We start from the raw sequence: 12,595 nt of genomic DNA on the forward strand, positions 1-12,595 counted from the left end.
ATCTGGTGGGTGCCGTGGATATGCAGCTGCGTCCGATGCACCACGATATGTCGAGAGGGAAAAAGAGGAGAGTGAATCGAAGGATAATCATACACTAGAAGCCGAGAGGGAAATCGTCAAGAGGAGCACAGGAGATCTGTGGCACCCGATTGTGGTGTCTGCTGATGTGGTCGGACAGGCACTCGAGAGATGTGACTGGTCGCGCAGAGGGACGACGGACAGGGCTGTGGAAAGGGTTGAGGAGCAGCCACCAGCAAGAAGCAGTGACTGAGAACGGCGTAGGTAGGCAGATTGAGGGCAGATTTTGGAGCTGCTGTGAGAGAAGTGGTTCGCGACCCAAGCATTGAACTGCACCCGGGAGGAAACAGCCTGATGAATACAATGGATCGGAGGTCGGCCGGCGGAAAAGGCTCGCAGGCGCGCGGTGGGATTGAGGGACTTGGGTCAAAAGGAAGGTTTCGAGGCCGAGCAGACCGGAGGAGGCTTTGAGGAAAGTCAAGCAGATGATCGCAGTGACGGTTGGTGGTAAAGCGAGTGAAGGTGGTGGTGGAGGTGTTGTTTTTCCTTGTCTCGCGCAGGTGGAGGGATCAAGCCTCAGTTGGCCTCCTCTCGGGGGGGAGGATTGAGGTGGAGATGGAGATGGAAAGCCCACCAGGCCCGTCCCTGGATGGTGAGCAAGTGAGCACAGCCATGGTGGTCGGCTGTTGGAGGTTTGAATGACACTACTTTTCAGCTCCCGCGTTAGAGGTGTCGAGGCGCCCAGGGTTGATTCGACCCAAGCGCAGACGAACGGGGATGGTCACTGCAGGGACCCACGATATCATTCCACACAAGGCCCTGACAAGCCACAAGCCCGGTTCCCCCAAGCCGGTGAGCTCAATTAGGAGTATTCGTGCTCGCAGTGGGAGCTGTTGGACAATTTACTTGGTGATCCGTCCCGACCACGAGTATCGGGTCCATGGTACCACGGTCTGCACGGTGTACGAAGTAATGATAGATAATAATAATCAACAATACAGTTTACTCGGTATGATGCAAGGAACCTCCACTCGCTGCCTAACCAGCTAACCTTCTCCAAAGCAAAGCTTGAAGGAGCCATGGAGTCATGGAGCCTCGAGTATCCCACACTGAAGCAGCTTGCACCGCCCCGAATCAGCCTTACGAGCCCACAGGCCACTGAGCAGCCAGCACTGCCCTTTGGTCTTCGCTACAGGGATCATTAGAGTAGATCTCACTAGCCTGGGGCAGAATCATGGGCAGATTCTTGTCCCTTTCCCCTTGCCAGTGCCGTGCCAGTGCATGTCATTCTGTCCAATCGCTGGCGCCAACTCCTCATAATATCTTTCGTATCGAGAACTCATGTCGGTGGGTCGCATGTACGAGTTTCCGTAGAACCACAATCCGCGCTTTGGGTCCAGGTGCAACTACTGACCTCTGGTTTGGTACAAGGTTTCTGTTGTACAATGCCTTCTACTTCACTCTTGCCATCCATTGTCTGCCATCAGCTCCCGACGCCTTGCTATGACCAGTGGCGAGTCTTGACACAGTGCGGTACCCTGAAGGTAGATGCAAGCTGCCGTAGGTGGCATATTTGGTGGACCCGAGTCCCTCCCAACATCATCCACAGTCCTGAAGCATTCCCTGAAGATATGTGGTCGTATCCTGAGCGTGATATCACTTGGACTCGATGTTCCTTCTGTCTTCAAGATCTTTGGAGACATGCTGGATCGGACAGCCGCCCATTCGACCCGTACTTGACGCCACAGCTGGACTGCTGCCTTGGTAATCGAGCGGACCGCTTTTATCAACCCTGGAATGTACTCGGCCAATGTCATCGATTGTAATTTGTCGACGATCTCCTTGCTGACAGAGGTTGCGACCGTGCTCGCGGCTTTGCGGCCATAGGAACTGGTGTAGAGAGCCCGCATCGTGATTGCTCTCCATATTGCTTCTCGATGGATGCTCTTCGCACAGATCATTTTCGACACCCTAGACAAGCACGTCTCCATACCAGAGTCATCGCACTCGCCATGCGATGATGTGAACAAAAATGGCCGAAAGATCCTCTGATGTAGGACAGTGAATATCTGATTCTGAATGAAAAGGGAACGAAGCGCCCGAGCTACCGTCGTCGTGCCTGTCATATCAGGGAGACCGCTTAGTCGAGCTGCCCGCAACAGGGAATGACTCAAACATGGCTGGTCCCGGAAGAACTGCTCCGCAACATTTTCCACTGATATTGCCAGTGACTGGAATGCACTTACACTGCATTGACCTGTCAGCGGCGTGCGCCCGAAGAAACCCTGGAAACGAATGAGAACGATCATTGTCAGTGGCGCCACGGACCGCACTCACAAGAAGTTGTCACCCTTTCCTTTATTAGCACTTGTGTGCCCCAAGCTTCGCAGGATGCGCTCCATTCGCTCACTTTCTCGTTGCCATTGAGCTTGCTTTTCTCTCAAACAGAGTATAGATTCCGCCAATTCTGTATGGTGCTGATTGGTCATTTCAGTCGTGGTCTGAAGTGCCTGGTGAGCTTTCTGCGCAGTCGCCAATTCAGTCTTCAGGCTGTTATTGACGTTACGCTGCTCTTGAAGGTCATCCTGAAGGTCTTCGACCACGGATTGGAGGGCATTCAGTTCATCCTGGAGTTGCGATTCACGTTGCTTGTGGTTGGTGATCAGTTCTGACAATCGTCCTTCGGCTGCTTTGCGCAGTTGTCCAATCTCTCTCTGATGCCCTTCCCGCAGTGCAGTGATTTCATCTTTGTGCTTTCCCATAGCTTGAGCCAATTTCTGTGACAAATCCGCACACTCTTGCTTGTGCTGCTCTGCGGTCTCCTCTATGGCCTTCCGCTGCGCCTCCATTTGATTTTTGTGCAATTGCGTAGACTCGGCCAGCTCCTTGTATTTGGTGGCCAAGGATTGTTCATGCTCGGAAATGACTGCGCGCGCAGATTCCAGATCTCTTCTCTGCTGTGTATGCTTTGTTATCAGACCTGCCAGATCAAGTTGAAGTTTTGAAAGACCGGCCTTGTGTTCATTTAGTAACCTGACATGAACGTCCTCTTTGTCCGCCATTTGCTTTTCATGGGCTTGAATCAAGTCAGTCTGTGAGCGCTGATGCTGCATCCGTTCGTCATCAAGCTGCTTCTTGACAGCTTCGATCTGGTCCTCAAGGTCAACCTTGGTTGCAGTCAGCTGCTCATTCATAGCCCGACTGTTCTCGACCTCATTCTCAAAGGCCTTGCATTTCAGCGTCAGATTGTTAGCTATCTCCTCATTCGCCCGCGCAAGATCCCGTGAAGATGCCTCAAGATGTAAAATCTTTTCTCCCTGTTCCGTAATTTCGTTTTTCAGCTTCAGGTTTTCACGAGCTTGCTCTCCTATGATGCGCTCGTATTCTTCTTTGGACGCGCTCAGTTCAATTCTTAGCTTCGCAATCTCCTCATTGTGCTGCGATTCAGCTTGCTTGACGAGATGATCCTTCTCAGATAGAAGCCCTTGACTTTCTTGGTAGTAGTGCAGTAAGCGATTGATGTCAGGAAGGACGCTTGAGACTTTCTCAAGCAGTTTGGTGCGCTCATCATCAGGTGCTGCAGAGCCGGATCGAGACACCACATCTGGATAGGGAAAAGGCCCAGGAGGGGCAGGGAAGGGTGGTGGGTAGAACGCGAGTTGGAGATTAGGGTTAGCTACGAACGGATGGGGATAGTGATACGGGAAAGGTGGTGGGAATGGCACACCCTGTGGTGGCGGACTACCAGCAGGTTGCTGGAGAAAGGGTGACAATGGAGGCGAAGCTAAGGGCGAGCGACCGTGAGGTGGGTACCCATGAAGATAGGTTCCGTCAGTAGGTAACGGAGGGCTCGACATAAAAGGCATGTCTCCCTCCGTGGAATCCGCAAGATGTTGGCCAAACGTAGGTTGCATAAAGACTACCGGGCCCTGCGGAGTTGGCGCAACCAGTGGGTCATAAGGATATGGCACTGAGCTTGTGCCCATTGGTGCAGCTATGGGTTCGTGCAAAGATGATTTGGACCTTTTTGGAGAGCCGAGGATCGTTTCTTCGCGTAGTGGCGACTTGGAACCCTTCGCAGATGGCTCTACAACGTCAGTAGAACAGGGAGCTGATATGGGCACTGGGGGGAATGGCGATGTGATTTGGGGAGGCACGATGTCCTGAGGCTCTTCGGAAACAGTTGGCTGCATCGATGAAAGCGATCTCGACGACAAGCTCTTCTGACGAAGACCTTGCGAGGTCTGCAGAAGCTCCACATCTCTTGTAGGGGATCCCATAAATTCGACAGCCTCGGGAACAGCGGTCATCGACGATTTCGTAGGTGAGAGAGGGCGCGCATCTGATATAGATGTATCCGGTCGGTCATGGGACCCATTGATGATATGTGGTTTCACCTTAGTTGGCGAACCCGGGGAATGAATTGTGTCATCCTCCATTCTTGACGAGATACTCTTGTCGGATCGCAAGGAGAGGGCAGGATGTCTAGATGTAACCACCACAGGATCCGACCACTTTGAGTCGTGCGTCCTTTGCCGGTGGAAATAGATAGCCGGGGAATTCGAACGGCTATTCCTTGGAATAGAGACCTCATCAAGAGTCCTCGACAGCGTCTTGGAAAGCTTTGCAGACGCCGAACTCGAGGCTCGACTGCGAGTCTGCTTCTCAGAAGTATCGCTGAAGCTCCCAGGCCTACCCCGGGGTCTGGCATTTGTCTGATATGCAGACGTCGACATCGTGGTGAAGCGAGAGAATAAATAGAAGAAGAAATAGATGCTTTTCTGATCACCCTACTTGCGGAAGCGAAACCAAAGTGCCCTCGGCCTAAAAATCTTTTCTGTCTTGCAGGTATTCAGGGCGTCCAGTGAGGTAGAGACAACAAATATACTGGTACATTATTGACACACAACGCGAAAATAGCGACAAAACAAGTCTAGAATGTGAGAATCAGAAGATCATGGTAAAAGGAAAAGGTCATTTGAGTCATAAAACACTTAACTGTGGGAAGCAAGGTAAGCATCAAGCGCTATGCTCGTCTCAAGACTGGGCGTCAACGGTTGCATAATGGGAGGTTGCTGCCCGACCAAAGTGACGACAAGTCGGTCTGGAAGCACTCCGCATAATAATCAACCGGACTGCATGAACCAAAGTACCCTCGCCTCTGGGTCGAGGAGCGTTGATAGGACACTGGCGAAGGTCGTGTCAAAGTACGATTGGCGTAGAAAGTTGGGAGGATGTTGAGATTGGATGTGCGAGGGTCGGATAAATAGACGGGCCGATATTTCTTGGCGTCATAGAGCTTTGGACGTATAACCGCTGTTTGACAGCCGATGAACATGAAGTACAGTACATTGCAGAATACTCCCTCGTGACCCTCTTCTGTCGCTGCAGCATCCGCCATCATGTCTTTTGTCTCTCGAGGGGCGAGAGCTGCAGCTCGTCCCTGGAGACGTGCAATCCAACAACGTCCACAACGCAGATTTGCTGGCCACGAAGCTGGCCACGGCCACGGAGACGCACATCATCATTCTTCTGGAGAGAGCGCTCTCCACGTCGCAGGTGGATCGGGACATGAAGGATTCGGCGTGAGCAGGAGACTCCCTTCAAAAATTTGATGAGGACGTGCGAAAACTGACCACTTCACGGGGGAACAGAGAGGATTCTACATTGCCATTGGCTCTGTCCCCTTCGCAATACTCGTCTACTCAATCGCCAGCTCTCCCGGTGACAATGCGCTCACCCGTCTGGTGCGGCAATATGACGCGGGCAGAGAGGTGCTGTTGAGAAAAGATGCGATACACACGACCATGATGGAGCAGGCCGCGGCGGATAGGCAATTGTTCGCTGCGACACCGACAGATCCCGCGGGTCCTCCTCTGCGACATCAAGAGTACGTACACCTTTTCTGCGGATGACCGCAATCTTAGCATCAGTGTTACTAAACCGGATATCCAGATCTTTCAACTTCGGGTCCCCTTGGAACGTTTCCGCTGGACAAGGCACGGCAGATCTCACGGCGTTGGCTAAGTACTACGAAGGGAGACATAAAGAAGTGGAGCAAGAGCGGGTAGAGAGGCTCAAGAAACAGAAGGGATCCATTTACGACTCATAAGCAAGAGTGCCTCCTAGGGAATTTTTTTGGTCGTGACATTGTACATAAGGAAAGGCTTCCTCTGGTCTGCCGTGGCTGTCTCACAGTACACGAGCATACAAGAGTTACCGCAAGCAATGAAGCATCATCATATGACGATTCGCGTTCTTCCTGGCGTATACTACTGTAGTTGCGTTTCTACAGATCCTTTCCGGGCAAGTTAGCCTTTCCTGGAAGCTTCCTCACCGTGCAACGATTGTCAAAAGCTCTTTATAGATTTTGTTTCGGCACTTGCGTCGGGCCAGGCTCCCCAATGAGGGTGAGAAAGGATGCATGCACCTCTTCCGTAAGATCGCTTGCCTGCAAACTTCTCTGTTTCTTCACGAAAGCTCTCCGCGAACACTCTCTCGTGATGGCGCTCCCGCCGAACGCCGCCAACAAAAGCGTTTCCTCTCGACTCATCTCCTCCCCAATGTCCCAGAGCTTCTCGTGATAAGCTTCCCGCCACGCCAGCAACGTGCCTAACGAACCCGTCAAGGTATCACCCTGTCCACCGGAGCGCTTCAGACCACCTTGGAACTCGGAGACAGTGGTATCGATACCTTGTGAGATGTAGTCGACTGGGCCCTTTTGAATAATGCAGACTCCGCCGAGTATCTTGGAAAGCTCCTGGCATGCCTTCTCGGGGTCTCCAGTGTTCTGGTCCATGCCGACGGACTTGGCTAGACGTCCAAACTCAATCACATTGGGAGTAAGAATGCATTCCTTGTGGCCCCGGATCAGGTCCGGATCTGTCTGAACTAGCAGGAGGGCATCTGCATCCAGCACCATAGGGACGGGGGGATTGTGTTTCTTAGCTGCGGCGATGACAGCCTTGACCTGCTTTTGCGTCACGGTATCTCTACCCAGACCGGGCCCAATGACCAGCACATGCAACCTGGGCAACATATCCAATATTGGTTTGGCGAGCTCCTCTCCCGAAGGATCCTGCTCTTTCTGCGCCTGGGATATGGAGGCCGTAGACCTGAGGATCGGGGACACCATCAAATTTGGCGAGTACGACTTGATGGTCGGGGCAGCCGAAGGCTCGCAGAAGACGTAGGACATGTCACAACCCAGCCGCGCAGAGGCCATGGCGGAGAAATATGGGGCCCCCGTGTAGTCTGCACTGCCACCGATGACGGCGACTCGACCAAGCTGACCTTTGTGGAATCTCTCCAGCATGGGAGGCACCAGCTTGTGGACTTTGCCCAGCATCGCACGCGCCGCGGCGGACATGTTGATCGCAGAGCTGGGATCTTCCGAATTCGGACTCATTTGGTGAGAGTGAGGTTAATAAGGGGACAGAAACAGGAGAACGCTCTGACTGTTTGGGAGCGAAGTAGACGAGTGGCCCCAGGTAGCTTTCAGTTAAGGTAGATTAATCGCCATGTTGTGTTGTTGCTCTTGTTTTTCCAATTGTTAGATGGGGTGATGTCACCTACTGCACATGCGTCACGATCAATGCAGACGGATGCAGTCTCCGAAGCGAGCAATGGACCTGACCAAAGCTCATCCTTGCGTCTACTTGGTACAACTACGAGATCAGGGGTGCATGGAGCAGGGACCTCGTATTTAATGGTCGTCGACTGCTTCATACTGACAGACGGCCTCCAAGAACACATCCAGGTGCCAGACTTTCGAAGTAAACATGTACCGAGGACTGAAGCAAGAGAATCTCACCAGAAAGGAATTATAAGACATCTCGGAACGCATATCTGCATGATTTCTATCTTCGTCAAGTAGCTCGAAGGTACTTACATCCTCCGTATCTGGTTGGCACGGGTCCTCTCCCTCGCATCCTATCATGAAGCCGCTCAGGGTAGTGCTAAGCTGCTGCAGTCACCTCGATGTAATGGCCAGCTAGGCTCACAATCTGCTCCTCGAAATTCTTGAACTTGATGCCGAAGACTTCCTCGGTCTTGCTGGCATCAAATGGCATTGGCGATGAGGGCTGACTGCCACCGAGTGGAAACACTCCTTGTTCCACAGCCTGAGGGAAATGTTTCTTCACAATGTCGATGGCATCGTCCCATTTGACGCCATTCACGTCGTAGTTGACTCCAAAGTTCTGGTTTCCTTGGATTTTAGAGTCCAAGGAGGCAACATGGACGTAGGCAACGTCATCGACGTGACATGTAGCCCCCGGCATTCCATTGGGATTTTGTGTCCCTAGAAGCGGAATCAATGCAAGGGCGTTAGATCCAGAATTAACCGCTGCCGGAGTAGTGGCAAGCTCGTTCTTGCCAATGACGAAGGTAGGCATGATGTTGACCACGGTGAAATGGGGGTTTTCCTCGCTGATGAAATCTCGGGTGCGATTGTAGGCGAGTTGCTTGCTGGCCGTATAGGCTGCGAAAGTATGAGGGTATGGTCCATGGGGGTCTGGTTCGACATTATCAGCCGTGTAAACTCGGGTATCGGGTGGAGACACCGCTGCCACGGAGGAGGTGATGACGACTCGTTGGATCGAGGGCTCTTTGAGAGCCGACCGAAGGATGCTCAGCGTGCCCCTGATGGCAGGTCTGATAATGTTAACCTGGTCGTCCTCGGAAGGTCGTGCCAAAGGCGACGCAACGTGGACAACATAATCCACATCCTTGACGGCTTGGTCAAAGGCGCCATCCTTCTCAATGTCGGGCACTATGGAGAAGGAAAGCTGATTCAAGTATGGCTCGCTGGACTTAGCAGCCTTGATCTCAGCAGCTTTGCTTTCAGAGCGAACCGCAGCCCGAACTCTGTAGCCTTTGGAAAGAGCCTCGACCAGTGTACGATAACCGATATGGCCTGAGCTGCCGGTCAGAAGGATGAGCTGGGCAGACATGTCAAAAATTTTGTCTCCGAGAACGTGGCAACGAAAGAATCAAAGGCAGTATCGAATGCTTTGGACTTGTCTCGGGAATCGACTTGAAGACTCAAGGAAGAATTCAGAGAACGCGAATCCCTTCATTTATAGTCCTTGTCAACGCACAACTTGATCTTACCTCACCTCTTCAATGCTCTCTCCTATACCTAAACACAAGGCATATCCTCTTGAGACAAATCCACTTTGAGTAATCATTATATTTGTCGAGAGTCTAATGGGTTTGGTGGCCAGGAGAATTGTGCCGTATCAGGATAAAGTGCTCGTATACCCAGGGAGTAGACAGTGTTCAAGCCAGCATGCGACGAATCGGAGCGGCAAGACCCATGTCCAATTGATTTGTGGCCTTTGGCCGGGCTGGTATTCGGTTGATGCATGTTGATGATCCCGATTGCCTGTTTGCGACTAGAGAAGGATCGAGGCCAACTTGAGCAGCAGGATGGTTACTCATCGGGAACAAGGAGGTTGTGGAGGTGGTTGCTGTTCTCCACGACGCTGACGGCGAGTTCCAAGCATAGGTTTTCGGTGCCAGTGGTCTGTCAGCTCTTGATTGTGTGTGAGACGCTCTTTGAGGTGGACGCGTTGCTATCTCCGCCTGCGCTTGGTGATTTCGCTAGGGCGGAGCAAGAAATCCAGTTAGCACTTCCGCTTACCAACCGCAGTCAGCGTCTCTGGTGAGTGAAACGACGACTGTGCCACCATCCCCTTCTTTGTTGAATACTAAACACACCTAGCCACTGAATGTGGCGCATACTCTCCGTGTTTGTCAACGGCCGTACTGTTTCTCCTTACGTTCATCGCCCGACATGCTTCAGCAACGGGAGATAGCCCAGCTGAGAGCTTTTCATGCTACGCATTTTGCCACTCAACCAGTCCCAGACCTGATGACTTGTCCGCTGAACGCTCCAGGCCAGACAGAGTCCAGCCATGATGCTGCTATCGATGACGACAACCACGACGAGGGCAGCTTGGGTTATTACGACGATGGCGTCAGAAGGACATTGACGGATAGCCAGATCAAGATGTTCCGCCACTCCGAGATTCAGCGGCTACTGAGTGAGAGAAGAGTGGCTAGAGCGAAGGAAGAAGCGAAAGCAAAGTCGAACGATTGTAACAACAGCAGTAGCAATGGCCGCGAATCGAGAAAACGGCGATTCAAAGACGAGCCAGCACCATCTCATTCCCATGTTGACACTTTGACCTACGACGAAGAACCAGATACTCCGGAAGCATCAGTGACAGCTACAAAGAAATTTATGTGGCCAGTTCTTGGGCAGGTTTCTAAGTGACTTCCGACGTCATGCCGCTTTACCTCCTCGCATTTACAGGTCACCAATACTGGTTTACATACCTTGCGAGGCTCACCAGTGCTACAAGATACACCACGATGAAAGCTCTGGAACACAACTTGGTATGTAAACATTACTTTTGATCTATCCATGTCCTAGGTGATGAGTTCTTGTATCATCCTTAGTCTGAAGGAGGCGCCGGAAGCAGCCTCGGCCTTGCTTGATGATTGCTTTCGACAACCAGCCCCGCCTTGCTGAATCAATCTTCTCTCTGATCGTGATATCTGCCTCCAGTAAAGATCATGAACATGATCTAGGACCGCCGCTGACTGTTTGGCTCGAGGAGACCCTCTCATCATTGCGATGACAAGCCCTCTTAGGTGATTCTGAAGATGGGCCTGTAGGCTCCGTTGGTGCTTTCCGCTTGGGGGCTCTGCTGTCGTGGCCCATGGGCCGTCGTTCTGGTTGCTCCTCAGGGATGTTTGGCTGTCCTGGCTCAATTCCCTCCGAGTTATTGCTTGACTGTGTTCCGAAGGACGAAGAAGCCTGTGGGCTTCCTTCAAGCCCTCTGTCGACCAATGAACGAGCCACACCTTGACCAACACCAACAAGGTCTGTTTCACTCGAAGTGACATGATCGATCTGCATGTTACGATCAGGGTTCTCGAAGATGTCACTGCTACTGCCACCGCCACTGCCACCCGTACTGTGGTCGTCGCTTGGCTCGATCGAGGTATCCCTCGAGCACACTGCATTTCATCGTCAATCTAGACAGCCGAGAGAAAAGGGACAGACTTCCACCCACCATGAGACCAATCGTCTTCTGGAACATCATCATCACGGCCCCTGACTTCCAATCGGACGGCTTCCATTTTGGTCAATGCAGAATAAATTGTTAATGAACTAGATATCTGTTGAGCGTGGACATGGAAGTGTGAGGGATCATTACTGCGGCTGGGCTGCTCATTTTATACTTGAGGAACTCCTGATTACCCAGACACTCACTCCCCTCTTCTTGAACAAGAATCCACACAACGGATTCCAGTAATACACCACTAATTTCTCTTCGTGTGTTCATCACACCGCTATATCAAAACACGATAAGAGTCCACGCCATGCCGACAGACAGAAAGTGAACGGCAGCCACGCGGGGGCCTTCAGGGGCTTGGACCTAAGCTACTGCATTTCTGCACGTTCCGGTGCCTGTTGGTGGACTCGCCTTAAGGCGCATCTTACCCCCAGCAGTTTCCGTCGGCTCTGTTTCCCCTATGGTTTCCATTGACACGAGGATATTTCAGACCCCAGAAGAACTTCCAGGCCCTTCAGGGGTCCATCTCGTCGTCAAGCCACCGACCGAGCATCGAGAAGTTGAGGCTTCTCAACCACCTGTTGTGGTTATCAGACACGTCTGCCGTCATCACAGCAGCTTCTACCGAAGCCGGGACGTGACCCGTTTCGCCCGGATTTTCTGTCTAGGATGCTGTTTGCTCTCTGTGTTGGCCTCGCCGTGCCACCTCACGCGAACTAGCGTGAATTCTCTACAGAAACACCGGCTATGCCTCTTGGGCCTCTGCTAGATGCATTGGTCAGTGTGACGAGGTTGGGAAACTTCTCATCGGCCGCAGACAGAACGTTATGGACCCACCCCCTTGACAAACATCTTCGAAGTGGCTGGAGATCACCCAATGGTCCGTTGGGAGTAAGGCAATGAAGCGGGCCGCCCCTGGTGCCCAAACCTTACAAACCTGCCTGGCGAAATAGGTCGTTTTGTGGCTAAGTGCTGAGGGGAATTTGGCTCTGGCCTCAACGGGTTATGGGACGCGACCACCTTTTCATCCTCGCTCGTTCGCCCGACTGAAGTTACAATATCATTGTTACAAAGGTTGGATGTTGAACGGGTCATGGTGGTGGCTTCACGACCCTAAGCTCCTCGCGATGGAAAGAAATAGGGGCGGTGAACCATGGAACGAGAAGCGCATGCGGCCAGCTGCCAGCACACGTCGATCCAGGTTGCTGTCGCGATAGATACAACCCCCTTTTCCCAGGATCGGTGTACTTGTTCATGGTGTTATACCATCAAGCGACTCGAATCAGCTATGACAACCCGGGGATCTACCATCCCGGAAGCAACGTCTCTCCTGACTTGAGAATACAAGGTTGAGAAAGACGAGGGGGAGCGCCATGGCCACGCGCTAGGCGGACGGGGAAGAGTGGCCGTTGGGGTGGGTTAGCCCTGAACGGTCACTCTGGTCCTACAGGAATGCTACAGTATGTATGGGTAAGAGGTACCCGCAT

The 12,595-nt window shown here is 52.3% G+C and overlaps 7 protein-coding genes across 7 annotated transcripts; 2 read left to right on the forward strand and 5 right to left on the reverse strand.

Annotated features, from left to right (window-relative positions):
* Window positions 1-1,475: 1,475 nt before the first annotated feature.
* On the reverse strand, window positions 1,476-1,979 carry AYO20_03241 (hypothetical protein; the record flags this gene model as incomplete). The annotated part of the gene is made up of 1 exon (XM_022641544.1): window positions 1,476-1,979. The coding sequence occupies one exon, from the start codon at window positions 1,977-1,979 to the stop codon at window positions 1,476-1,478; it is 504 nt and encodes a 167-aa protein (XP_022502404.1).
* A 372-nt stretch (window positions 1,980-2,351) lies between these two features.
* On the reverse strand, window positions 2,352-4,754 carry AYO20_03242 (hypothetical protein; the record flags this gene model as incomplete). The annotated part of the gene is made up of 1 exon (XM_022641545.1): window positions 2,352-4,754. The coding sequence occupies one exon, from the start codon at window positions 4,752-4,754 to the stop codon at window positions 2,352-2,354; it is 2,403 nt and encodes an 800-aa protein (XP_022502405.1).
* Window positions 4,755-5,420: 666 nt separating this feature from the next.
* Window positions 5,421-6,130, forward strand: AYO20_03243 (hypothetical protein; the record flags this gene model as incomplete). Its single annotated transcript, XM_022641546.1, has 3 exons — window positions 5,421-5,603; window positions 5,673-5,908; window positions 5,974-6,130. The coding sequence occupies 3 exons, from the start codon at window positions 5,421-5,423 to the stop codon at window positions 6,128-6,130; spliced, it is 576 nt and encodes a 191-aa protein (XP_022502406.1).
* Window positions 6,131-6,379: 249 nt separating this feature from the next.
* Window positions 6,380-7,426, reverse strand: AYO20_03244 (YjeF family domain-containing protein; the record flags this gene model as incomplete). The annotated part of the gene is made up of 1 exon (XM_022641547.1): window positions 6,380-7,426. One exon carries the CDS (start codon window positions 7,424-7,426, stop codon window positions 6,380-6,382), a length of 1,047 nt encoding a protein of 348 aa, XP_022502407.1.
* A 550-nt stretch (window positions 7,427-7,976) lies between these two features.
* Window positions 7,977-8,972, reverse strand: AYO20_03245 (hypothetical protein; the record flags this gene model as incomplete). Its single annotated transcript, XM_022641548.1, has 1 exon — window positions 7,977-8,972. One exon carries the CDS (start codon window positions 8,970-8,972, stop codon window positions 7,977-7,979), a length of 996 nt encoding a protein of 331 aa, XP_022502408.1.
* An 845-nt stretch (window positions 8,973-9,817) lies between these two features.
* AYO20_03246 (hypothetical protein) lies at window positions 9,818-10,300 on the forward strand (the record flags this gene model as incomplete). The annotated part of the gene is made up of 1 exon (XM_022641549.1): window positions 9,818-10,300. One exon carries the CDS (start codon window positions 9,818-9,820, stop codon window positions 10,298-10,300), a length of 483 nt encoding a protein of 160 aa, XP_022502409.1.
* Window positions 10,301-10,600: 300 nt separating this feature from the next.
* AYO20_03247 (hypothetical protein) lies at window positions 10,601-11,172 on the reverse strand (the record flags this gene model as incomplete). The annotated part of the gene is made up of 2 exons (XM_022641550.1): window positions 10,601-11,049; window positions 11,106-11,172. The coding sequence occupies 2 exons, from the start codon at window positions 11,170-11,172 to the stop codon at window positions 10,601-10,603; spliced, it is 516 nt and encodes a 171-aa protein (XP_022502410.1).
* Window positions 11,173-12,595: the final 1,423 nt, after the last annotated feature.

This window comes from Fonsecaea nubica (assembly GCF_001646965.1).
Source record: "Fonsecaea nubica strain CBS 269.64 chromosome Unknown Scaff15, whole genome shotgun sequence".
Classification (NCBI taxonomy): domain Eukaryota; kingdom Fungi; phylum Ascomycota; class Eurotiomycetes; order Chaetothyriales; family Herpotrichiellaceae; genus Fonsecaea; species Fonsecaea nubica.